Source organism: Scomber scombrus, chromosome 1, assembly GCF_963691925.1.
Source record: "Scomber scombrus chromosome 1, fScoSco1.1, whole genome shotgun sequence".
NCBI lineage: Eukaryota > Metazoa > Chordata > Actinopteri > Scombriformes > Scombridae > Scomber > Scomber scombrus.
In genome coordinates this window covers 23729779-23757694 of record NC_084970.1, presented here as the reverse complement: position 1 = coordinate 23757694, position 27916 = coordinate 23729779, and the positions used below count along the sequence as shown (strand labels likewise).

The 27916-nt window shown below is 37.7% G+C and overlaps 1 protein-coding gene across 1 annotated transcript; it reads left to right on the top strand.

Annotated features, from left to right (window-relative positions):
- Position 1: 1 nt before the first annotated feature.
- On the top strand, positions 2–27677 carry cdh16 (cadherin 16, KSP-cadherin). The gene is made up of 17 exons (XM_062430354.1): positions 2–46; positions 148–246; positions 3223–3357; positions 3779–3908; positions 4437–4595; positions 6506–6702; positions 12297–12422; positions 14323–14473; positions 15271–15483; positions 16281–16357; positions 19180–19371; positions 22668–22909; positions 23028–23158; positions 23901–24140; positions 26468–26584; positions 27240–27356; positions 27577–27677. Exons 1-17 carry the CDS (start codon positions 2–4, stop codon positions 27675–27677), a joined length of 2472 nt encoding a protein of 823 aa, XP_062286338.1.
- Positions 27678–27916: the final 239 nt, after the last annotated feature.

The window sequence follows — 27916 nt, the reverse complement described above, 5'->3', positions numbered from 1 at the left end:
CATGGCTGAAAGAAGGGCTATAACCATGCTCATCATTGCTCTCACAGTAAGATATTTGCTTTGATTAACCTGCATTTTAATTGTTAAGAATAACAAAATGCTGCATGAACAGTGTCACTAAGATGAAATGAATGTCTTGTTTCACAGTTGGTGATACTAAACACATTTGCACCATGTGCTGGGGCAAATGTTAAAATAGGTGTCCCAGAAAACTATAATGGTATTTTCCCGTGGTACTTAGCCAAGGTAAGGCAGCTCCTTTTCTTTTTTACTTATTCAACAAATAAATGTTTACAAATCTAATGTATTTTCTGTTCACAACCCTCACAGAAAATACATTAGATGTATAATTCTCTGATCTTATTTTCATAATCTTACCATCTCAATATTTTACGAATGTGAACATATGGCATCACAGAAAATGCATTTATGTGGCAAATCAGCAGAAATGTACAATATTTAGGGTATAAACATAGCAATCTAAGGTGCAGGATGGAAATAACGTTAACCCTGTATGGCCAACAAGCATCAATAACAATTGGGGAAAAAATGTCCCAATACCTGCTCATAAAGTTATTTCTCAATATTTGATCTGGTTTAAAGCACTCAAAGGGACCTCAACATCAAATTAATACATTTCTTCAAGATTAAACGTAAATGAAAAATCCTCCTACCATCCTTATGAGCTTGTCTTTTAGTTGTGAGGAATGGGGCTAAAAAAACATCATTGCTCTAAAAATCATTGCAGAAACCGAAGGTAAGCCAGAATTGCACCAGTCGCTTTTCTATCCATCTGCACTCAAGGTTGACGATGTACGAACACATGCTGTCGTCATCAGTAGACTATAATTGGAGTGTTCACAATGCTTTTCAGGCGTCAGACCCAGCCTTCATTCAGTCCAGCTGGGTGGCAGGCGGGGTGTTTTTGTTCATACATGTCACTCAGACATCCTCTGGATTGTGCAACAGCATGAGTATCTGGCACTTTAATTGGTTGCATTGTGACATCACCACATCTTGTATGAAACACAGTCATATTTTCACTCTTTGTGTCATTAACACTCTTTAAATAGCATGTTAATGGCCAGAATGGAGGTGTTGGATAATAACCCCACTTTGTGTTATAAATGGAAAGTACACAATAATTACTCCAGATTGGTTCAAGGTAAAAGCTCTTATGATGGTTTGTACATCATGAGGCCACACTTGTTAGTTCTCCTGTATTGTAACTTCTTGAATGATCCAATTTTCAAACCTTACTAAGTACAAAAGCACTGAAAGAATCACCATGTGACGTGGTATAAGAGTGGACAATTTTAAATCATCCTGTAGCCTTCCATGAATTATGTTTTTGCTTTGAGAGGACCTTTTTAGTGAGTTTAAAACATCTGGACCAACTTATCAGGCTGAGCCTTTCTGCAGAGTATTACAGCATTGAATGAGTGTGTTTAGCAATAATTGGGCCATCAAACAAATTGAATGACAGGATGTTGGCAAAAAGAACATTTAATGGATAGAGCAGGCATTACTCTGTATTTTTCTGTGTCAACAAATCACATGAAAAAACCAAAACCAACAATGTGTTACTCCATCCGTCAATACTTTATCAACTTCCCTCCCCTGTCTGTAGCCCCAAGCCCATGTGTTCCTGCTTGTTATTTAAACCTTTGAAAACAGGTCACATGTAAATCATGTTTTTTTGACCTGTATAAATATATATTGCATTTGTTGGGGGCTTTTCAGCTGAAGATTAATACATATGTTGTGTGCTAGCAAGCATTTTGTCACTCAAAATAAACTACAGTGACCATGTTCAGTGTAATGAAGGAACATGTTGCCCTGTGTGACAGTGTGGCTCAGTGATGCATTTGTAATAGTCTATGAACAACAATCTTTAGCACAGAGGAATACACTATACCAGGCTCTGAATACATGTATTACTTTCTAGTAGACTGAAGTTACCTTCGGCTTTAGTATTTTATTTAGATTTATTGACAGTAAGAAAATAAATTATTTCATTTTAAAGGTATGTGGGGCAAGTGGAAATCAGCCATGAGTGTTATATTACTGAATCTCTTGTAAGTCAACATTTGACCGCACATTGTATTAGAGTTTCATTTTAACCAAACATGACTTGTCACCAGGAAAACCTCAGAATAGTCTTTCTTGCATTCAAAAAAGTGCTTCTTCCTTTCCCTTCGTCTTATTTATTGCTTATTATTATTCTTGTTCTTGTTCTTGTTCTTGTTCTTGTGCTTGTTCTTGTTCTTGTTCTTGTTCTTGTTCTTGTTCTTGTTCTTGTTCTTGTTCTTGTTCTTGTTCTTGTGCTTGTTCTTGTTCTTGTTCTTGTTCTTGTTCTTGTTCTTGTTCTTGTTCTTGTGCTTGTTCTTGTTCTTGTTCTTGTTCTTGTTCTTGTTCTTGTTCTTGTTCTTGTTCTTGTGCTTGTTCTTGTTCTTGTTCTTGTTCTTGTTCTTGTTCTTGTTCGTGTTCTTGTTCTTGTTCTTGTTCTTGTTCTTGTTCTTGTTCTTGTTCGTGTTCTTGTTCTTGTTCTTGTTCTTGTGCTTGTTCTTGTTCTTGTTCTTGTTCTTGTTCTTGTTCTTGTTCTTGTTCTTGTTCTTGTTCTTGTTCATGTTCTTGTTCGTGTTCTTGTTCTTGTTCTTGTGCTTGTTCTTGTTCTTGTTCTTGTTCTTGTTCTTGTTCTTGTTCTTGTGCTTGTTCTTGTTCTTGTTCTTGTTCTTGTTCTTGTTCTTTTTCTTGTTCTTGTTCGTGTTCTTGTTCTTGTTCTTGTTCTTGTTCTTGTTCTTGTTCGTGTTCTTGTTCTTGTTCTTGTTCTTGTTCTTGTTCTTGTTCTTGTTCTTGTTCTTGTTCGTGTTCTTGTTCTTGTTCTTGTGCTTGTTCTTGTTCTTGTTCTTGTTCTTGTTCTTGCTCTTGTTCTTGTTCTTGTTCTTGTTCTTGTTCTTGTTCTTGTTCTTGTTCTTATTCCTATTCTTATTTTGACCATGCTTACTGTATATGCACTATAGTGTTTTACAACAAGTACAATGTGTTATTCCAAGTGTTCATTAGATATCCTCTTTTAATACAAATTCAAATAAAATCACTGATTGCTGGAGTAATTGTTTTGCTACCCTGCCTGTCCAGTCATGCACTTTATTATGTATATATCAAGTTTTTAAACAGGAATACAACCTGATGTTTTACTATTTTTACTCTGCTGCACAGCTCAACATCCTGCCCGCTAATTACAGTGACGTTGTGGTGACAGGGGATGATGAGGGGATATTTGGAATTGAGGCTCAGTTTCTGTATGCCATAAAACCACTGGACCGAGAGAAGCAGCCATCTTACTCTCTGCAGGTATTCATCATATATATTAGTTATGGCATAGCATGAACAGCAGTCAATAGTGTAGTAGATGTGCACATCCCATAAACTTCAAACAGGTGTTGGAGGATGTCTCGATATCAACAAACTTCATGTAAAGGAGCTGCATTGTGTGGACTTCCATCTTTCTTTGTTGCATGAATAGCAGTCACAAATTCTTTCATTTAGGATAAATAAATAGCATAAACGTCACATAAATTACAAAAAATATATATTTTGGCGTTGGATATTTTTTCCTACTTTAATCATGAGGTTTATGTGCTTACCATGTGTTTAATAATGTATAAAGTATACATCACTCAGAATTACTAAGACTACTAATTACTAAGATTACTAAGAGGATAATTCAGAAATGCTTATAGAATATGTTTGTGTGTTTGTGTGTGTACTGCAGGTGTCCTTCAGAACATCAGTGCACCGTCAGAGCTTCACTGTCGAAGTGTGTGTCATCGACAAGAACGACAATGTGCCCACATTCATTGAGGAGAGCATGAGAGGCAGCGTGCAGCTCGGGCTTCTCAAGGGTACAAAAGGCTTAAGCTTCCTTATTCAGTCTGGGTCACATTTGTCAATCCTGTCACATGAAATACAAATTCAGTTTTTAACAATGGAAAACATACCCAATGTCTCCCTGGAAACTGCCATTTACCCATAACCTCGGTTTCAATAGAATTAATGATTTGATTACATTAAAAATTATGTAAACCCTTCTCAAACTGTCACAGGGCTCAGCTGCCACATTGGTTCAGATACAATACCCAAGTGTATATTATGTGGATTAATTAATGCTCTCTATTCTTGGAAGAGATGAGCAATAAAACCATTGTCAGTAAAGCATGAAACTTAGGTACCAGTAAACATATACTACTTATACCTACAAAACCATATAACTACATGTCTTTGTTTTTTTGTGCCTTGATTGGTGCAATCCATGTTTTATCTGTTTCTGTATAAATCCAGATAGTTAATGTGCTCTGAGTTTGAGGTGAGGAGAGAAATGGATGTGACAGAGAAGGTAAGTTTTTTGACATCACACCTCCCATGTCTCTCAGGAATCCCATTCATGCAGGTGGAGGCACTGGACCGTGATGACCGCAACACCGCCCACGCTGAACTGCGTTTCAGCCTGATGGAACAGACACCCAGGATTCCCTCCAGTCAAATGTTCTTCATTGACTCCATCACTGGAGAGGTTTCCCTCACTGAAGAAGGTCAGTCCCAACTAGAGACTGAAGGGAAAGTATCAAGTTAATGTCATACTTTGTTGGTCCCCAGGGAGAAATTTTTGTTTGTTTTTACAGGAAGGTCAGCTACAGGGCAGCACTCCTTATTGAGCGTATTCTTGCTTACAGACACTGGGTCACAAAGTGTGCCTCAGTTTAGGGTTAACATTAACAGTAACATAACAGTTTAGGGTCTATTTTTTCATACACTCAAGTATAATTTTTCAGTTCTGATTTTACATGTAATGTTTTCACAGTTCACATGAGCATGGAACAGAAATGCCAAAGATATGTTTGACTTCAAATGAAGTCTTATAGTTTGTCTATCAGAGGGCATTGAGAAGTTTGTTCCTCATCCGTAAAATGTCAGGGATGAAATTATTTGTCATTGGATTTCTTACACTCTAAAAATATTGACATCTTTATCAGCCTCAAAAATTGTCTGTTGTTTGGGCTTTAATTATAATGTCAGAGCAAATTTGGGAACAATCTCTGGCTTAAATAAAGTTTTTGAGTGTGTGAAGAGCAACTCTAATCAGTAATCTTTGTGTGTGAGCACCCCCATTGACTGCTCTAATACTTGCTAGTAGCCTACTAATTATTAAAGATTTTAAAATAGGAATTAAATTGGAGAAAAATGTAATGAATTGAATGAGTGAAAACAAAAATGGTCCACTGATATATGAAAGGCAAAAAAAAGATATTTCACTGAAAATCCAGCATTTCTCTGGTGGTTTAGATTAAGAGACATTCAAAGCTACAGTTAATGTAATGTTAGAAAATACATCCATGATGGAAATATGTTGGCCACAAATTCATTTTTTTCAAATAAACTTACATATACAGTAAATACACATACTCATACACATGCAGTGAAGTCCTGTATGTTGATGCTATTTCCGGAGCTTTCGTACTGCTCCTTGTTACAGCTTGGCAGGAGCTGGATGACTTTCACGCTTGCTGGTCCCTTCCAGCCCACACTGCTGCTGCTGGTTTCCACACAGTTTCATAGTAGCAGTGAAAATGGAAAATGACCTCCTAGATTTTCTACTACATGGTTGTGATCACCTTTATGGTGGTTTTCTTATCCCTTTTCCCTGCCACGTCAGTAAGAAATTGAAAAGATTAGTTCTGCCCTCAGATGGTTTTTGGTAATAAAGTATGTGAAATTACCATGAGATCTGTTTAATGTTTCAGTAATTTGAAGTAAAATATTGTCGGTTAAATATTTCTGTTTCCATTTGTGCCATTATCGACTGATATTGGCCTATCCCAGATATATATTTTGTTGGTGTATATGCTGTCTGATATGTGCCAATATATTTAAAAAGAAAAGTTATATAGGAAACATTTTATGTATATTTGATCCTTTTTCTTAATTCAAGTTTTATATGTTGTATATACTTCATACTCTATATGTGTTCTATTTGTGTGTTTTTCTTTTAATTGATGGTTATTTATAATGATTAAATCCCCAGTGAAGTTTACTGCTTCAGAGCACTGATGTCATTTTGAACAATAGAGATTATTTTTAATCTGTAAAAATATCCTGCTTCCATTACATATCAAGTTTGTCAAGTTTTTGATATTTGAGGAATCATTACAAAAAATATGTGTTTATTTATGTAAAGAATGTATCGCCATTGGCATTTGCCCCAAATATCCAGTATTGGTCAGGCTTTAGTTTCCATAAGCCTTCACGTAATTGTAATGTGCTTCCTTTATGTGACCTGTTCCTTATACGCCAACAGACAACTAACACAGTTAGTATCTCGTTATGAAACACAATAAAATATATGAATGACCAAGTAAATAGTTTGCTGTAGGTCTGAATTTAGATTGAAAAACTAATGTTGAAAAAAGTGTCCTTGTATAATTTATCCCAATGTGACCACCAGGAGCCTCAGCTCTGGACCCAGAGATGTGTGGTCGCTATAAACTCTCAGTGATGGTGAAGGACATGGCTGGGAGAGCTAATGCTTTCTTCACCACTGGCATTGTTACTGTTGAGGTGACTGGAAACACCTGGGCATCGCCAGACCCTGTGCGACTACAGGAGAACCTCCCAGGCCCTTACCCCATCCCCATCTCACAGGTGAGGCAGCAAAACCCTCATAAAAATGTACTCACTTAAACACTTCAACCCATCTCAGCAATAAAAACACTTTTACTTATTCGATTTTTTACCATAAATCACACAAACAACTCGGACTAAGTGCTGGTTGTATTGTTAATGCAGTTCCAACTGTGATATTGTATTACTATAAAACAAACTATCAATAACCTGGACAGAGTAAAGTGGCATCATATTGCCAGTTGCTGTTTTTAGTGTCTCTCGGGTCCTCCTAAGTGACCAAATACTGAATTATTGATGCTGTTCAAATGCCATGGATCCTGTCCGGCTACCTCCTGACTGAGTCACTTTAACTCCCATAATCACTCACTCTCCCACCCACCCACCCACCACAACCACCACTCACTGTGAGGGGTATTATACAAACCTAACAGCTTAAAGGCAGAGTCCAACCTAGGAAAGACTTCAGATATTTTATTTGAATCATATTGTACAACTCATACTATGCTTTTTACATTTCAACAAGACTGACCTCATGTTGGTCAGCACTGAAACATACTGTAGTGATTATGTCATCATGACTAACTCCATTGACAGTCATTCAGAGAAGTAATCTATAAGCAATTACTAATTTAAGCCATTTTAAGCAAATATGACAAACATTCTCTGGATCCAGCTTCTTCATTCTGAGTATTTTCTGCTTTTCTCTATGTAACACACTGCAAACCATATGTATTTAAGTGTTGGTTGTACAAAACAAGGCATGTTAGGATGACATCACAGATTGTAGGAAACTACGATGAATGTTTTTCCCTTAATTCTGACATTTTATAGACCAAATTAGTAATTGACAAATTGAGCCAAGTTGCAGGCCTACATGCTTACATACCCATAGCTTGTTGAAAGTTAAAATGAAAACAGAATAATGTAATCCACAATATGTTGATTTTTCTATACGCACATTTTAAGATATAAAGCTCTAAATCCTGCATTAAAATTTGGGTGAAGCCCCTCTATCAGGGGAGTCATACACTAGGGATGTGCTAGTATTACATATCACACTAAATAACACAGTAAGTATTATTATCACAATAATTATCAAAGTCTCCTGAAATCTTACCATTAGGTCTGAAGCTAAATGACCACACACTCCATGATCATGTTGGATTTTATTCACTGGTGGTCACAGGAGTCTGTGTATAGCAGCTGTAAGAAATCAAATCAAAAACCGTTTCAGCTGTAATGGTTAATGTGTGTGATGTGAAAGCGTGTCAGTCAGGTAAAATACAGAACATTACAACTGAACATGCTTCAGTGGCTTAATGACTAATGTTAATATAGAAAGTCATGGCCAGAGTAGTTAAAGCTCGACAGACAGGAGCCTGCGTCTCTGAGCAGTGGTTATTCTGGCTCTGCCTGACCAGTGAAAAAGCTCCTTCCTTGTAGATAAACAAAATAAAACTGCTGATGAAGACATGAGCACTGCTCTGTGTTCACAGTGTCCTATGAAAAATATTATGATGTTTTACTGTGTTTTATAGTAAAAACCATGTACCAGCACAAACCTAGTCACTATTTGATTTGTTAGTGGACAAACTTAAAAAACTGTCACCAGATGATATCTGATCATCAATCAGTTTCTTCTCAAGTCAGGTTCCTATAACATATCCTTTTGTCTGTCCCTTGTCTTTTGGCTGTTAATAGCCATATCAACTACACGTCTATAAATAGCTCAAAAGCCCTCAGAGGTTTTGTAACACTTGAAAAACACTTGAAACTTTTACAATGTAGTCTGTGTCAGAGACATGTTCATTAATATGTTCATGTTGTATGTTTCTGATACAATTTTATGATGATTTGACTTCATAAAGGCATTCAAAATTATTAAAATGTAGTATAAATAAGATGTTAAAATGGGTACCATTGATTAAAAAAACACCTTGAAATGATGTTTGGTTAAAAACATTTAATGCCCTTTTTGTAAGGTTTTATTTTAATTTGGAATGGGACAGGTCACATGATCAGAGTTTAGTTAAGGCCATGACTGTGGCATTGTGGGTCAGAGCCAGCATGGATGCAGAGGAAAGACAAACAGCCCCAAAATAACCTTATTCTGCATACAGTCCAAGAGTGTATAATGTTGAGCTTTTACGTGGCCAAAGTGCCATGACAGTTTCAGTAATTTTATTTGATTTCATGACATTTCTGTTGTGCTAACGTGTTCAGGCCTGTTTAATTAAAGAATACTGTCTAGACTTGGACTACATGAACAATGGCCTGAGATAACTTCTGTTTTGGTGCTATTTGGTGCTCTATAAATAAAACTGACTTGACTTGACTTAGCTTAGAAGACTTTAAAATGACTGAGAAATTTTAAACTTAATATGTCTTTATTTTCTTGTAGTTTTGTAGTTTCTGCTGACAAAAGAGAGATATGGATAAAATTAATCTTCAAAAGACATCTGTATGATGCATGGCCATCATTTCAATGGACCAGTGTAGCAACGCCTGTGTGGGGAAAAAAACTCAATTTAGTCATTCACTTCTGAGAACTGGGCAAACAAAAGAGGCTTGCAGTGATAATTCTGGCGCTGAATTAAATGCATTGTGCAGGCTTTGAGAGTCGCTGTGTCCTGTAGGTACATTACAATACCTCCCCCTCCTCCTGTTTTCTCCCACCTCCCCCTCACTCGCCCTCAGCCTCTCATCTCTCCTGTTCTAACAGCCCCTTCCACCCACTGAAAATGTGTGGATTCACAAGTGTAGGCGAATTTGATTTTTTTTTTCATATTTTCAAAGGCCAGTCTAAATCTACAATAAAATCTATAATGTATTATCTTTGTCATATAGTTCTAATTCCTAATAACCAATGCTATATACACAGCTTGATGGCTGTGATAATCATACTCACTTTTATAAGGAAAAGCATCTGTGCATCTATATGTAAATGACACTATGTGAGAATATTTTACTGGACAGACTCCTCCTCTCCTCCTACATGCTTTGATTCTGAATACACTATTGCCCCAACACTGAAATGTCCACACAGAAAACCGTTACAGTGTCCCAGTAATCCCAATCCAGAATCTAAATCACATAACTGGATTAGGTTATCATGGTGTTTACTTGGGGGAAGCCTCATTTCTCCCACGCTGAGTGATGGTACTGCTGTGCATAGTGGGTGGAGGGACTAACCGCTGTTATGACACACACAGAGATAGTCATGTTCAAGGACCCACTCTATAGATCTCACCTCCCCTACTGTTTCCAGATAAATGGAGCAGTCATGTCCACATCCACTCAAATGTAACAAATGTGGACTTTTACTTGTGCTGACACCATCCATTGAATGACGACAACTTGACAGATGCTGAACTCAATCTGCTGCCTATAGCGCACTTTATGTATATTTTGCCATCGTCCTTCTATGTGTAAAAGTCAGTTATAAAATTAAGCTGAGATTGCTCTGTGATCAATTTGACTGATTCTGCAATCAGATCAAAACAAGCTGTGGCTGTAATTTTAAATATGAAATCTAGGCATTTGATATCAGTACTTCTGCGTCATTGGGTCATTGGGGCTAATTTCAATCTTCTATCTTTTGTATGTTTCTGATTGCCTGCCTAAAACTTTGATTGTGTAATGCAATCAGGATAACTACGTGAACTCAGTAATGCAATCTATTGAGTCTTTGGAGTGAAACAGAGGCCTTGTGCCTATGAATGAATAATTCAAGGTGTTAAATAGTTAGTTTTCACAGTCAAAAAAAGTCTGATTATTTGTTGCAGAATTAGTTTGAGCCCCACAAGACCTTCTTCACGGCCTCACATTCAGTGTTCAGTATTACAAATATTTGTATTAACAAAGTGCTTCAGCTAACATTAGTCACAAGAAGTGATCTCATGTTAGTGTGAATAATACAGACATTAATCAATATTTTTAAAACAACAATGGGTCAAATGACTATGTGTATATGGAAGAAGATGCTCACAGAAAATTATCAACTGACCCTAGAGCTCCCCCATAACTACATGGAGCATTTCGGCATCTTCCAGCTCATTGTTGTGGTTTTACAGCCTGCAGCCTAAGTGTTTTGGTTCTTCTCATCATTGTTTGTGGGGCATTTAGCAGGTAAAGAGCCAGATATTGGTCAAGAGTTGGTGGAGACCAAGCAGAGCTTGGACGTGAGTGAATATCAGACTTGCATTCGCCATTTGGCCAAAAATGTGACTTCAAATGGATGCTACTTTTGTGCCACTGTTAGATGTATAAATAAGCCATTTCTTGCTGACAAGTTTGCCATCACAACTTTATGAGGATTTGTATTTGTAGTCTGTTTTTGCTGCTGCCAAGAGGCAAAAAAAGATATTGCAAGTTTAATGTTTTAAACACCAAACATTAGTCATTATGCTTCCACTCTCCAATATCCAATAGGCAATGTCAGTGTCAATATAATTATCAGTATATTGTTATATCCATATCTTATATGGCTGCAATAAATCCTTCAGTGTCAATTAATCTTCAGATTATTTTCTTAATTCATCAAAAGGACCTGACAATAGTGAAAAATACCAAGAGATCAACACGATATATTCAGATTTCCTGCTTTGTCCAGCTAACACAATCTTTAAAATTGAAAGATGTTCAATTCACTATCATATTTGACAAATAAAATATGCAAATCCTCATATTTGAGAAAGTTGTTGCAGATTAAATTTCTGTCAATCAACTAAGCTAATTGACTATTAATATTTTTCATTTTCTATTGATTTTTTTCAGCTTTAACAAACAGTGAAATGTGACAACATTTCAATTGATTAATTAATTACTTCTTCCTTTTGATTGTGCTGCATTTTGAAATTCAACTCACACTCCAGTCCACCGTGTCACTTAGAAAAGCACACAGACACCAAGGCGCTCAAACACAAACCATCAGGGAGACAGAACATGCTCCACAAACACTGACAGAGGCAAAACAGATGAGCTCATAGATGTGTTGTATAGAACTTTATATAGAGCAGGCAGTGATCATTAATCAGCTCTTAAAACATATCGCTTTAAAGTTCTGAGGTCCAGAAACACACCATAACACTGAGAGGCAGCCAGCTGTGTGAAGTGGCTTTGTGTATACAGAAGCATAGCGTTTGGGCAGCCATCTCCAAAACAAGGGAGGAGTGTGTGACAGTAAGATGAGGAGATACACATGCCCTGGGTGTACATCAGCTGTGCTGTGACCAGGCTCCTCTCCTTGTTGGGTGCTGTTTGATGGCTACTAGGGCCCTTTCAGCCCCACTGTACAGCCCTCTGTCAAGGGCTGTAAAGCAGAGTGGAAAATCCCCTTCAGCCTGCATAGTTAGTTTTGGCTGTGCTCTCTGTTCCACATCATTGTCAGTGCATTTGGTTGGCTCCTTATCATGTAAACAAATGGTAGTTTAGCTTTGTACTTATACATCATGCAGGCCCTGTTAAATAGTTATCATGATCATTTTCCTAGATAAATGCCACTTAAATTCATTTAATAACACAGACAAAGCATGGTGTCAAAATGTTAGTTTATCCTCTGATATGTGGGATGTTGTATTCATTAAACTTTTGCTGTGTGTGTGTTTATCTAGGTGAAATGGAGTGGAAGTCAAGCAGAGTACAGTCTGGAGGGGGAGTTTCCAGAGATGCTCTTCACCATCAGCAGAGAGGGAGTCATTTATCTCAACGCCCCTCTGGACAGAGAGACACAAGACCAGGTCTGTAAGCCTGCAAGCTAAACATTTCCAGCACCTAATAATGAATGTCTGAGTGTATGATTAGTGTTTAAAATGTCTAAACATAAGGGCTGTGGGTGCAATGGACTCTTATATAAAGTTGCTCCGGTTTAAAGGTGCATTATTTTCTGATCACCACAAGATTCTACTAAAAACCAACAAAATCCTCTGTGATAAACTGCAGAATTTCCAATGCTGCTATTCTCCCTTCAACACATTTTCAGCGCAGTTCATAATCTTTTAATAACTTTCAGCATAAACCAGAAAAATAGGATGTGATTAATTTAATACCATTTAACAATTTCTCATATTGTTCATCAGGAGTAAACTTCTCTTTTAATTAGTTACAGCTTAATGATCATTTAATAAAAGGGGCACACAGAACAGGATATTTCTAAGCTGTAATTAGGGAAATAATGTAAAACCTGAAAAGTGCAGTTATGTTCCTTGAGCATATCCTACCTGTGGCAACAAAAATAATTATTGTATTATGACAAGGATTATATAGTCAAAGGCTTCATTTCAAATCGTGTTCACTTTAGGTGACAGAGTGACAGATCATTGCTGTTTGGTAGGATTTCAAATTAAACTTGTTTGCATTTTTCTCTTGAGTTGCGCACACAACTTAATCTCCTGAGAGATTTGAATGGCTCACTGAGCAGTACATTCTGGTTCAAATGCTCAAGTGGCCAAAGAACAACAAAGAGACTGAGCTACATCATTGGATGTGACTTGTGTATAAACACTTGCTCCTGGCACATTGCACTTTCTGTCTTCTGTAGTGACCATTTAACAGGAAATGCTTCATTGACCGGCTTCAGTTTGGCAGTTTATATAAGAGATACCATCACATGTGTGTTTCTTTATGCTACAGGACATTTAAATGTATTAGTAATAACAAAATGTGCATAATATTAATATGAGTCAGGAAAAAGAGGAAAAGGTGGAAAACATATAAGCTATTTTAGCTATTTTATTGTAAGTAAAAGGTTGGTGGTGCATACTTACTATCAACTCTAAACTGAGTGATAATCTGTGGATGTGCTAAAGGGCCAATGAATGCTAAATACAGCTCCATTTATCAGTCTGTATCCCCCATGAGTGATGGGGTTGATAGGGTCTGTTCATTTTCAATTTGTGTGTCCTCACCTGTCAGAGGTGCAGAATGATGGATGTAAAAATTCAGACACATTTTTTTTCACATTTTCATCCATCCCAAGTGGGTAGTACCTGTTGTGTGAAATTCATCCTATTTCTCACTTGATTTATAACCTCAGTTAACATTTTCTTAATAAAAAAGTCATGTTCAATGTTTAGTTGTCCTAAAAGATCCTAAAGGAGTCACATTTGCAGTTTTTCTTGTAAGTAGATTTTGTTTTAACGCTTTTAAGCCTGTTTTTCACTAGTGACCATTAGCATTAGCATTATTACAGTTAACCATATACTGTAAATGCACTGCGCTAACCAACCTTGCAGCTAGCGGCTAGCATTTGGTTCAACTTCACCCTCTTGTCTAAATATGGTCACTTTTCATTACTTATAGCTCCAAAAAGATGGGTCCAAGATACTGAAGGTCAAAGTCCACAAACCAATGCATGATGTTATGGTGGCTGCGTCCATTATTTTTTATACAATATGACCCATCCATGTTTACCTGCTTACTCAATTGTTGGATCCTTTCCCTGTCCTATACATTTGGTAAAGAGCAGGGAAACAATCTGAGACAACCAAGTACTTACGAGTTGCTGCCTATAAGTGTGTGTGGCATGAGTATAATGCTCTATGTGGTCTACTCGTGAGGTCCAAATGGGGAGAACACCTTAAACATGACCTGTTATGTCCAATGCACTGGAGTCTAACTCTTCTCTTTTTGCCTTGTTAGTTCCAGATCAGCATTGTGGTGGAGCGTCCAGATGGCAGAGAGATTGCAAAGCCTGTGGAGTTGAGGGTGATGGTTGGCGACGCCAATGACAACAGACCCACCTTTCCACAAGCACAGTACCATACTGTGGTCAAGGAACTGGCTGCCCGAGGTAACTGACAACTGTATATTTTAATATTTTAAAGAAATGTATTGATTAATGTTAAAATTTTCCTCATAATTGTTATGATAAATTGCTTATCTTTACAGCTGTCAATAACTTCCTGAACCATTAAATTGAAGTATATTTTTGTATACAATTATATTTGTATATTATGTAAAAATGCATCAACGTTTGCTTTTAAAAATCAATTTAGTAAATGGCTGCAAAATGTAGTCACTTTTTAAATTAGAGATAACAACAGAATGAGACCTCTGAATAATCCTTTGTAACATTTGCCCTGTAATGGGAATATTGTTTAACAACAGCAATAATAAGGTAGAGGAAACACTGGCTGGATGGGATGTTACAGTGAGAGTGCCAAATACTTTTTGTGAAAGCAGATTGGGATTTTTGCCAAGACACGGGGGGAAGGCACCCTCACTCGTGCCAGTCCTCATAAAAAGCACATGGTGTGTTGTGACAAATCAAGTCCTGGCATAAATACTTTTTTGGCTATGCTTTAAAACAGTTGATTCTAGGAAATGAATTACAGAGGACAATCTGTTAATCTAAATGGAATCACTGAGCGAGGATGAAATGAGAAAGCTATTGTTATATCCTTCCTCCCCTTATTCTCTCATTCAGAGTGCTATGTGACTGCAACTTGTTACGGAGAGCAAAAATCTGTTTTACAGAAATTGGCAACTGTTTGAAAAAATAAGAAAATAAGAAATATTGACTCTTGGATGCTCTTGTGTTTCAGAGGGTTTACATTAATAGTACTTTACTGGCATATCTCTCTCCAGGGACGGAGATCCTGACAGTGCAGGCAGCCGATAATGATGATCCCAAGACAGACAATGTGCGGATATTCTACCGTCTTGTTGGCCAAATTCCAGAGAGTCCTCGTGCCCTCTTCAGAGTGGACCGTGACTCAGGGGTCATCTCTGTCCAAGCAGACAGTATGGAGGGCACGGCACCACAGTACACTCTCACCATCACTGCTGAGGATGCTAAAGGTGATTTTGGATCAATGCAGAGAGGCAGTATTTCTCATAATATGGTTTTTCCTTTAACAACCTTACTAAAGTCACACTGAAATGGTATACAGATCATTTTGACTTGCTTCACTTCATTTCATGAGCTTATATTTCTCATTGCTGAGGTTGGACAGTTGGTAGTCAGGTATATACGTTTTAAAAGAGATTTTATTTATTTAATGATGGATGCCTGTGAGGGTCAGTATTTGATTTTTTTTTTTTTATTCATTTCTCAGATTTTTCTTCTTAGGATGAATAAAAAGTAATAAAAATATAAACAGTAGCAAATTAAAAGGCAATAAAGAAAGGAAAATTAAGTCTTCAAGGATGAAATAGTGCATCATTAAACTTTACAGAGCAGGTTTCTCATCACCATCTTCTATCTAACTAGTGTTAGTGAGAACTACCTGGCCAATCACTGTTTCCGTTAAATGGCAGTCAATGAACATATCAGAAAAAGTAAATCAAATACTGTGCAACTGTGCCATTGAGGAATATAATGTGTAAATGTGTAAAACCATCATAATGACAATGTCATGAACAAAAGCTTCTTAGGTTTGTAAGCTAGTGAACCAGTAGCTTCGTTGACACTATATTGTCCAGGGGATGTGCGGAATGTATGCTAGCCCCTGGGGTGACAGATGATGTGGTCTGTGTGACTCATGGATCAGGATGTGATGGAGGCAAAATGAGTTACTTGCTGTTCCAACATATTTTATTTGTGTGATGGACTGACCCTGAGTCACTAACAGAAGCTGTGATGATGTCCCTGGCAGGTCTAAACAGTTCCTGTACGGTGGTTGTGACGGTGCAGGATGAGAACAACAACCCACCAGTCTTCTCCCAACATGAGGTACGAGAGCACATGTTCAGAAAGACACACACACTAAATCAAACTTCTAATGCAGCGGTCTGCTCAGGACATGATAAACAATAGCTTTTTGAAAAGAGGCAGGCCAAACATCACAAGCCATAATAAGTGGCTATTGGACAATGGACTGTGAATCCGCTCTGCAGGTCACTGATCTAATTTTCCTGGCTGGGAACTAGATACAGCTTGCCCTCTAATCTCAGGCTTATAGAGATGGCACCATGTTATTGGAGGAGTTTTATTCTGTTCTTTGCACTCAAAGTGGACAGTGTTCTTAGAGTTTAATCAGATGAAGCCTCCTTTAGAGAGAGGTTTCCACTCATTTATCTATAGCCCAAAACCTACATCATCACTACAGAATAGGAAGACCATGTTAAAAATTATGTAAGAATCATGTCATCATCATTTCTGTATCAGCTGGCTTCTTATTTCAGCAGCATACTGGAATTAATCTATACAAAATAATCCTTATAGTGATTCTCTACCCCAAAATAATTTTAGTAATCACAGATTACCTGCTTGAAAGGTGTAGTGCATAACAGAAAAAATCCAAATCTAAACATATACTTCTCAATGGTAATTTCGAAAACGTTCCTGCACATCATACGGTCTTAGTGACAGGTGTGTAGTATCAAAAACAAAAGTACCCTGTGGAGTTTTCCAGTAAAGTTATGCTTATATTTGTTATTCATTGTGTTTCTTTGTCATCTAAGAAATATGGTGTCTGTGTCTCATAAAACATTTGCAAAACTAATCTTCGTGCATGTACATCCTCATGTGCATGCACAAGGAAAACAAGACAGGGACCTACTTATTCAAAAAACTTCTCAATAGTGCTAGTAGAGGCCAAAAAATCCACAGGGAACCGTTAAGAAAACCAAAGAATCTCACACATTGTCTGTTACTTGAATTCATTTTAACAACACATTTAGTCCTCAGACCATCAGGCAAAATGCATTTAGACAAAACCTGTCTGTACCATTTTGCCTAAAGATTTGACGACCAAAACATTGTGTTAGTGTGTTCAAGTGATGGACAGTGTGCAGGATTATTTGGTTTTCTTTTCAGGGTAATGTTTTGACAGTTGGAAAAGATGAAATTAGCATCCATTGAAATTTCTTAGACTACTTGGAGCATAGTCTGCTTCGCCACCTTTGCAATTTTTGTGCTACAGTTTTAGTCAGGTCTAGTTAGTCATTGTTTTCCAAGTTAGTGGGATTTGTTAAGTAAAGTTTTAACTTAAAATTATTGTTTTTATATACACAACCACATCTGAATCAGATATCTCATATAAAATATAGCTTTGGGTTTAGTATCATGATAAATATTGAGTAGATCCAACAGCTATTACATTTTTTTCATTGCATCCTCATTTCCATTTTTTGTATGGAATTTTTTTTAGTGATCCCGCTGAGAAAAGCATTTCATTCACTGAGACTGCAGTCACAGGCCAAGCATGAAATGGGATGAAGTGGTTTCCCTCATTTCGTCGTAGCTGCTGGTATTAAAGAAAGATAGACTAAAGATAGGCAGCTACAGAAATTCCCCTCACTTCCACCCACATGTGCTGCATAATAAGAGCTGGAAAAGTCATGAGGGTTGGGAGCAATACGTGGGAGAGCCACTGGCTGTGATAAGGGGAAACCAGTCCCTGGCTGTTCTCTCTGTCAGATCATGGTGACAGCAAAAGACTGCACGGACATTATGAGCTGTGAAGGAACGTTTTATTTTGAGCAGGGAGAGAAGGTACTGCTTTAAAGTTTAACAACGGAAACTGGCTGTCGAGTTTTGAGACCAGACCAATAGTAGGAGACAGTGCTGTACACATTATTTGTTATCAAATTTGTTCATATATCTAAGTCCACATGGTATTATAAAACTTCAATCAATGTGTTAGGATTTACCCACATATCTATTAAACAATTGTGTTTCTGAATGGTCCCTTTCAAACTGTTACAAACAAATGTTCACACTTACCACAGACACACACACACACACACACAAACACAGAGGTGGAAAATGCTCTTGAGCAGGGTCACGCCTTAGTAGTGCAGCTTTTTCCATGGTTGTGTGAAGGCAGCACTATAGGGGGTGATGTGGGAGGCGAGTGGTGACAGGGCTGGGTTCAGCGACCCTGCGGATGGGGCAGCCAGATCAGAGGCATGGCTGCTTCACTAGAGGACATCTGTGAGTGGCAGATTAAAAGGCTGTCTAAACACACAGAGGTGTGTGAATAAAGGTCAGCTAACACCAGGAAGGCAACAAGGGGCAAAGGTATTCTCACACGTAGTCACAAATAGTCACATCAGCACAGTCAGTCAAAAAGATTGAGCAGTCATTGCAGGTCTTTGAAAAAATGAGATTCACCTGTAACTAATATAGATATTTAATAATATAATGTAATATTTAATGCAGCTGTTGATACAGTCATTTGAGAATGATCTGCATTTTGGAGATCTTTGCTAAAAATGTTGAGTATCAGCAGATAAGAAAAAAATATTGGTTGATATGCTGTTATCCGATTATTTTAAATTCTTAATATAGTGTCAATATTGTTCCCAACATCTGCCATCAGTCAGTTGCTATCAATAAATAAGTTGGTCAGTTAGTCAGAGTTATTAATACAATTTTGTCATTGACTTTATTGACTTGAAAAAACTTTTTCTTTTAAATTTTTTTTTTTTTTTTTTGTGGAGGGGTAAGGGGCTCACCACACATGGACATGCTTCTTTGTAGGAGTATTTTGTTGATAAATGAATGGTTTCTGCCAAATGATCATACATTTTCCATCTCCTCCCCATCAGTATGGGCCCTTTCACATCCCAGAGGATGCTCCAGTGGGCACCACAGTCACGGCTGTGCTGGCAGGGGATGCTGATGTTCGAGGAGGAGACAGCTGGCAGGTGGACTACCGTTTAGAATCTGGAAACGAGGAAGAGGTCTTCACATTGGTGACAGACAAGCAGACCAATGAGGTCTCACTGGTCCTGTCAAAGGTAAACAACATAAACTATTGATTATCTTCTGCTGACACACACACACATACACACACACACAGACACACACACACGTGCATTTGACCGTGTTATTGACTTCCTTGCTAGCTCACTCCGACTAAGATCATCTTAAAAACAGTGATTTAGCTCTAATCAATCCAAAATTAACCCAAATTGTTGATTTTTTTATCACTTGTTTGTGGTATGAAAGAGTACTCAGAGTCACAGATATTATGTCCAGGACAATTGTTGGCATAATGGCATGTGTCTGTTCTTGGTGTCACATGTAAGACGAGTCATTTTTATGAGGACATGATTTTACTATTACAGTGTGAAGATATGAGGCACAGTCAGAAAGGCTGAAAGGAAAATAATATTCCAATACGTCAATACTTCAGTCCCAGATGCCTCAAATAATAAAAGAGTCCAGATGACAATGGAATGTTTGAGCCCAATAATCTCTACTGTCCCCGGGGTGCATCGCCCTTCGCCTCCATCCTATAATCCAGCGGGGTGTTTTAGGATGTGTGGGGAATTGTGTGTGTGTGTGTGTGTGTGTGTGAGCGAGCGTGCGTGCGTGCGTGCGTGCGTGCGTGTGTGTGTGTATACTCCATGGTCTGCTCTCTGTAAGTGGGCCAGGCAGGGGACTAGTCTATTGTTTTCCGCCTCTCTGTGGGAGTTGATGAATGTGATTGAACTGTGTGTCACACACGGTCCTCTGAGATAAAGCAGGAGATGTTTAAAATCCAAAAATGGAGCTTGTTGCATTATTTCAGATAAACATACAAAGACTTCTGCTTTTTATAAGTGATATCATACATCACAGATTAAAATCTGGTCTCTGCGAGCAGCTGTGTTTAAAACACCTTTGCTGACCTTGGGGGAGTCCACTGTAACTAACTAACTTTGTATCACTGAGGAGGGATACTGTTGTTTATTTAGCTTACTTTAGTAAAAAATCAAAGCTTAAATCCTTCACAAGTAAAGCCCCAGTGGATTAAAATGCACTTGAGCAAATCCTTTAATTCATCGTGTTACAGTGTGAGGTCAGTGCCAGAAGGCAGACACATTTCATTATTAGAAATTACACACTTCTCACAGCAGTGAATAATTAGATTGTGTGAGCAGACATTAGTGGCAGTTTACCACACAGGCTAGAGGCTGCCAATTGAGGTAAATGTATAATGAACTGGGGATGTGAGAAGAATCAGGATGGAAAAACAGTAGACATTAAACATTACTTCATATGTAAGATCCATTTTGTTAGGGTAAAATTACATGAAACTTATTTCAAGGTACAGTGAATCAGGGCCTGTTGTCACAGTGAAATGAATTATGTTAATGCACCCATTTACCATTAATGAATTAAATCACCAAATAAACCCTTTATACATATTCATCTATTAGTGACTAAATGTGTGAATTATTGGTTTGAAGTGTAAATTTTATGATGTAACAAAATGAATCATGAGATTGACGTTAGTAGAAAAAAATAGAATAACCTTAATAATATTACATGAATCTTATATTTATTAGGTTTGATGTAAGCTTAATTTTAACTCAGAAAACAATGTTTCTAAGCTGTAGATTTAGATTTTATTCGGATTCATTGTCATGAATCTGTCCGGAGTAGAAAATAAGATGAAGGCTTGGGATATAAGATTTCATAGATTAATATATCTAAAGGAGTAATTCATTATCATAGAAAGTAGAAATCTTTTTGGGGACAGAAATTGGACTAAAAATGAAGGCAAGTAGATATGCTTTAAGAGAAATGGGTGATTATTCATTTTCGATACACATTTTTGAGATTTTTAAATATTAACTAAGGATGAAGATATCTGTCCACTAACACCGAATTAACATTTTAGATATGCAAAGAAATCCAGAATCATTCAAAAGTAATTCCAGCATATGAAGCATTTGAGCAAGATAGTGGTTCAGATGACTGACTCTAGCCTCCAGATAGTTCATGCACATGTTCTGATACACGCTGAGTAGTTTGATGCGTCATTTCCAGTCAACAGCAGTTCTCATGCACCCTCCAAGGTCTGCGTTTCTTCTCCCTGGCAACAGAGACGCACTCAGCCTGAGCAGCATGATGTCAGGCAACACTGGTTTAATGATGTCTTGTTTTATGGGAAGACAAAGCAGATTTACGGGTGAAACAGGACATCAAACAGAAGCTTATGTGCAGAATTCAATAATATGATTCCTTTGCCTTAAATTTTATTTGATTTTTTTATTTATTTTTTTGCCTCTAAAATCCGTAAAATCTTTAAGTGCCTGACAAGTATTCAAATCACTGGCTGCTGTATGACTGGTTTGTCTTACCCCATTAAGAAACATATTTTTAATCCCTGAAACTAAGTCAACAGACCACAGGCCCTATTTTAGTGTCAGATTACAACAACCTTATTACTTGAAATCTAATAATACTCCCAATTTTGCTGCAAATGTTTTGAACAAAAAATAGCACATATCGCTAATGGCAGAGCAATGGTGAAAATATTTATGAAAAGATTAGTTTGTGTATATTTTATTTTTACACCCTTTTATAATTCATAATATATTTTTTGCAGTGTCACATAGCAGTTGTACTGTATCATAGAAAAATGTTCAGTCGTGATACTGTGAATCAATTGGCTCTTTTCCCTGTGTCTACATTGTCTGGTTCATATTGGAAAAAAAAATAATTCTGGCAGTAAATCCAGTTTCCTTGGAAGAAATATAAATTGACGGGAAACAGACTGTGACCTCTTTGTGTACTATTTTTATGTAAATTGTTTACTTATGAAATACAATTGAATCCTTAAAATAATCAATGACTTCCTTAAATGTATTGTATTGCTGTAGCTCTAAGAGGTTCAACGTTTTTAAAATGGTAGAGAATTAAATTGTTTTTAAAGACCTAAATGAAAAAAAATCCACTTCATCATGGTGGTATCTACCAGTGCACTTTCTTTGATTTATGTATTAAGTATGTAGAAAAATGTCATTTGAAAAATTCAACAGTATTTCACATACTATATCCTGGTACCCCAGGTTCCTCCTGGCATTTTCTTCAATTGCACCGAGGTTTTAAAAAATGGATCCAAAATATTGGGGGTCAGGATTTTGGTGAACTGGCCCTTTAAATGTAATTCCTGTATTTTGTGGATAGCAGATAATTTGTATGTCATGTTTTAGAAGTTCAACTAAACTCTTTAAACTCTGTTCAATGTTAACACCGCAGATTATGACATGTAATTTGTTCCTTCATCCCTGTCTGTCTATGTGTATCTTTGTTTGAGCAGGTTCTTGATTTTGAGCGTGAGAGTGAGTACATCCTCGTGCTCAGTGCTCAGAACCCGGTAGCCTTGGTCCGTGGCCGCTACGGTCCTGCTTCCACAGCAACAGTTTCCATCTATGTCGACGATATAAATGAAGGTCCAATTCTCTCTCAAAGCCATTATGAGGTGACTGTCAGAGAGGGTGAGGAACCAGGGCGAGTTATTGCCACCATCCGAGGTTATGACCCTGATTCTCACCCAATCAGGTAAATCTGTTGTTGAATGCTGAGTGAATAATTAGTAAAGTCACAGAAGAGATGTTAAGTATCTAAGTTCTAATTTGACTGAAACACACTTGTTGTTCTTCCTGCTTTTTCTGTACAGATATTCTCTTCGAGGGGACACTAAGAAGTACTTTTCAATAGGGAAATACTCTGGTGAGCTTAAGACTGTGCAGGCCTTGGACAGAGAGGAGAACAGCACATACACCATGGAGGTCATTGCAGTGGATGGAAGTAAGATTGCTTTCATCCACACAGCTATTTAAATAAAAGGCTATGGCCTTAAACACATATTCCATCCACCTGTGAATTAATAATTCAATTACATTTTATACAATGTTTCAAAATATTACTACAGTACTAGTCAATAGTTTGAACACACTTTCTTGTTTAAGTGAATGGGAAGGTGTGTCCAAACTTTTGACTGGTGAAGTATGTTGACTTGTTCTTTGGATTTCTTTTGATGTACTCTTAAATGTGACAATGCATTAACCCAATTCATTTTTCCTTTTCACTGAATTTCACTGAATAATCCTAATTTTTTAAGCAAATTCAATCATTGCTTTTCACAAATGCACACACAAACACACGCACACTAACACACACACTCTATAACACACACACTCAGAGGAAGAGAGAGAGAGAGACAGAGAGAGAGGGCACTACACACAAACATGCATGCACATACAATATGCAGACACACAAGTTGAAAAAAGAAAATAACCTTTGATACAAGTACACTATACTGAGCTGGTAACCTATTTAGAAATCTTCAGAAATGTATTTAGATAGGGGATGGTGTTAGGGAGTACTTGTTTTATACTCAGTAAATGTTGATAACCACCTGTAAACTGTGTGTCAGCTCATTCTTTAGTTCAGTAAACAGCCATCATGATTTGTGAGTATCTGGTGGTTAAAATAAATGTTTAGTTGCATCAAACTTGTTCACTTATTGATGTATTTTTGTTCCTCTTAGGAAACTTTTCCTTATCTGCTTCCACACTGGTGACTGTCCAAATCCTGGACGTGAACGACAACAGTCCGGTGTTGGTTGGGGATTACTCCTGGAAGTACCTGTGTACGCCTCGTTGGGAAGACCAAGCACTGGTGCTGGCCTCACGGGACAGCGATGGGCCGCAGCATGGAGGACGGCTCAACTTCTCTCTGCGCAGCGATGCTACAGTCCGACGCAACTGGAAACTAACACCGATCAATGGTGAGTTGCATACAGACTAAATGAACCTAGTCAACCCACAGCATGCAGTATTAGTCTAATGATTCAGCAAGAAAGAGAAAAGATGATTGTTCAGTACATCAAATGAAATATCAAGAAAAAATAAAGGTACCTCATTATGCTAAGCTCCTTTCCTACATTAGTTTGACAAGTAAAACAAGCATATATGCCAATCTTTGACAAAATATGTTTTGTTATAATTCAAAGATACTCTGAATGCTAAAACAGGGACAACTCCATATCGTTCATGATCAGCCTCCATGGACAGATTGGACACATTTCCTTATAGTATACAAGTGATTGAGGATTCAGCTAAAATGGCTCGGCCCGAAAGCAGTTTAGATCCAGCAAATAGATGACTCATGATGAGTGACGTGCCAGAATCGGATGTGATTCTCGGTACTAATGCTGGCTCCAAGCCAGCCTGAGTGCTGAAAATTGGAGCTCATGCTCAACCCACATCAGCCCAAAAGTCAAAATCTGGCAACATACTGGCTTACATCTGAACCACCCACACCAGAATGCAACATAGTTAACTGACACCCAGTTGGCCTTCTTCCTATCCCAACAACCATTTGATGGATTACCATGAAATTTCATCATCCAAAATTTCAACCTAGCGATGGCTGAGTAATGTGACATCACTGGTCATTAGACTTGTAGGTACACCCAGTGTACAGAGCATGACGAAAGGTTGGACTTACTTGTTCTACTTTCCTCCTGCATTATTTTTTTTCAGTTCGATCTGGGATGGGAGGTATAATGTAATTATCTTTTTTTCTGCAGTTGTAAACTGCTAGTGTTGGGCTCAGTTAATGCAAACTATTTACTGTTGTGACGTCTGTCATTAAGTGATTCACACAGCTCAACGCTTCCCTCTCAGGTTTTTTTTATCTCCCTCTTTCACTCTGCTGTTCCTGTTGGTATTGATTGAGCCCAGCTGTAATTATATCTTCTGTGTAATTTCTTTGGCGTCACCGCTGGGTTCCTGCCAGCTAATGGGGGCTAAAAGAGGAATATCCCATAATGCTTTGCACCTGGTCACAGCCAGTAATGTTCGCATCAATGGTGTGTAACATTTCATGAAAAGGAGATTGTGTGTGTGTGTGTCATGAACATTAATCTCAAGTCTCTTAGTCTCTCAAATGTACCATGTTCAAATGACTGACAGTTCCTTTCAATACATAAATTACAGATTGTTCATAGCAGTAAGGAGAACATGTGATATATGCATTCTGCCTGTAACACTGCACCGCTATCGGTGGGTGAGTGAGTGTTTGTGTGTATGGGTAAATGTGTGTGTGAATGGTTAAATGAGAGGCACAAAGCCCTTTGTCCATTAAGGTAGAGAAGCGCTATATATGTGCAGTCCTTAAAGCATTTTCTAATACCACGATCATTCAAAATAATTTAAGGTGGCTCACAAAATAAACTTGCAAAGATGACACAGTGCAGTGAAAACAAAATTAACAGTCTCTAGAGAAGTGCTACACAGCTCTTGTTTCCCTTACTGACAAAATGGAACATGAAGGGGAATGATGGTAAGGTGTAAGCGTAAAGTTTAAGACCCTCAGATAAGAGTTCAAACAACTTGATAAAACGCTTCTCTTCACTGGTCAGGGCTTTTACGTCATGCTGCCAGGCGTGTATTTTAGTCTGATTTACAGAGATAAGATAAAGAGTCACACACTCCAGACCTCTCCATACACAGTTCCAACAGTCGTTGTGCATTGTGTAATGGGAATTGATGTCTGCAGTATTTGCTTTCATGTTTTTCCCCCTTTGATAGTAGAAATTACAGCAAAATATTTCAAACTTGCATACCAGTTTTGCATTTACTTTCATGGGGATGTAATGCAGCATTTAGTCTAATGTAACACATTTTCATTATTAAGCAGTTTTGAATAATGTATTGGTGTGAAATTGTAGTACTGCGCAGGAGGGGGCACACTTTTGTGCCCCCTCCTGCCTGTGTTTTTATGAACAAAAATATGCTACTACTATTCTGTATGTTTTCTGAATCAACCATGATCTGCAAGCACCAGGTAGCACATACCTTCTTTTCCTCTTGTTACTTCTTTATTGTTTAATAATAACAAAGGTACAAAAGACTTCAGTCCTTCACTCAGACCATTTGTTTGAGGCTTTGAGTATAAGCAAATGTAATCTAAATTCAACAATATGAAGTAGATTTGTGTTTAGTGTGTAAATCATTACCTCATCATTGAAGCAAAATGAGTACATGGTTTTGTCAAAAGCTTAATTTTAAATTTTATGGACTCTTTTTTGGGGGTTTTTTTGTCCTTCAGATACTCACACCAACCTGTCCTTAAACATCCCATACCTGGCCCCCGAGGTGTACACTGTGCCCTTCACCATCTCTGACAGCAGCTCTCCCCCCAGGAGCACCTTCATAAACTTGCCAGGTAATGCCGACACTCCTGCTGATGAGCTAGAGTGAGCAAGCATGGGGAGGTTATGGGACAAGAGCAAAGGAACAATCAATAGAGATCAACCCCTGTGTGCCAGCTTGTCCGAGCTTTGTTCTTGTTTATTAATGATGCAATGGGGCTTTACTAATGATTTTTCTACGCTGATGACTATGCGGTGCTCCTAAGACTTTGTTCTGCTCAATAACAGCGTGCTGACACCTTACATAAGTCACACAAAACAACATGTATCTCCTCAAACACTGGTCAGGATAAACAGTTGGAAAAAGAGTAGTAGTGCAGGTGTACAGACTGCTCTCCAAGGTTTTCCCTTTCTGCAGTTTTGCACCTCTTTAAAAAGTCTCATGTGATGCATGTATGTATCTCTTATTTGAAATTCAATTTTCACAAAAATGTACGGACAGGTAAAATTCTTATTAATAATCAGTAATCTTTTCAATCTGAGGAAAAAGTATTTATATCTTCTAAATTGTCTTGGAGGACTTAAGCACCAAATATCAACCCTGAGTATAGTATGAATTATTTAAATGCTATGAATTCCATGTTTAGTCAAAACTACTGTGTTGTGTGATGTTAAAAAGTCTGGATCCATGAGTTGTTTTCATGTTTTTTCTCTCGCCTCCCCTGTTAGTGACAGTGTGTCCGTGCAACGTCAGAGGCAACTGCAAAATGGCTGCCAAGCAGTTGGAGGGCATGCCAACAATCCAGTCTGCAGTGGGCATTCTGCTTGGCACCTTTACGGTCATAGGTAAGTACAGAAGCTGACAAAAAGAGCAATAATACGTCTGTAACATCTATAGTGTGGACACAATATCACAGACCAATGTGCAATCTATGCTGTTCATCATAATGTAGTAGATTTAATATATCTTCCTGATGCCAACCACTGTTCTTTAAATACAAATAAGTAGTAACATACCGTAGTGTCATTGTTGAATATCTCAGTGCTTGTTTTTTTGTTATTCCAGGCACTATACTCATTGTTGTGTTTGTGAGGCTGTCCTACCAGAACCCAAAACGACCAAGTAAATCTAACCAGGAGACAGTTCCACTGAAAATGTCAATCTAAGAGGATGTCTTCAGATGTCTGCAGAAGACATGGCCGGGAATGTACGAAAATTAATCTAGATATCAGTTATTAGATCAAAGTTGTGATGTACACTGACCTAGATTAGTCAAGATGTCTGATGCATGTTACGTGCTTGGGAGATTACATTGACTTTTATGTTTTAAGTTTGTTATTTTTTATTGCTGTAGAGTTGATAATTAGTTTCAAAGGCACTTTCTTAACCTAATGTTAAACACATC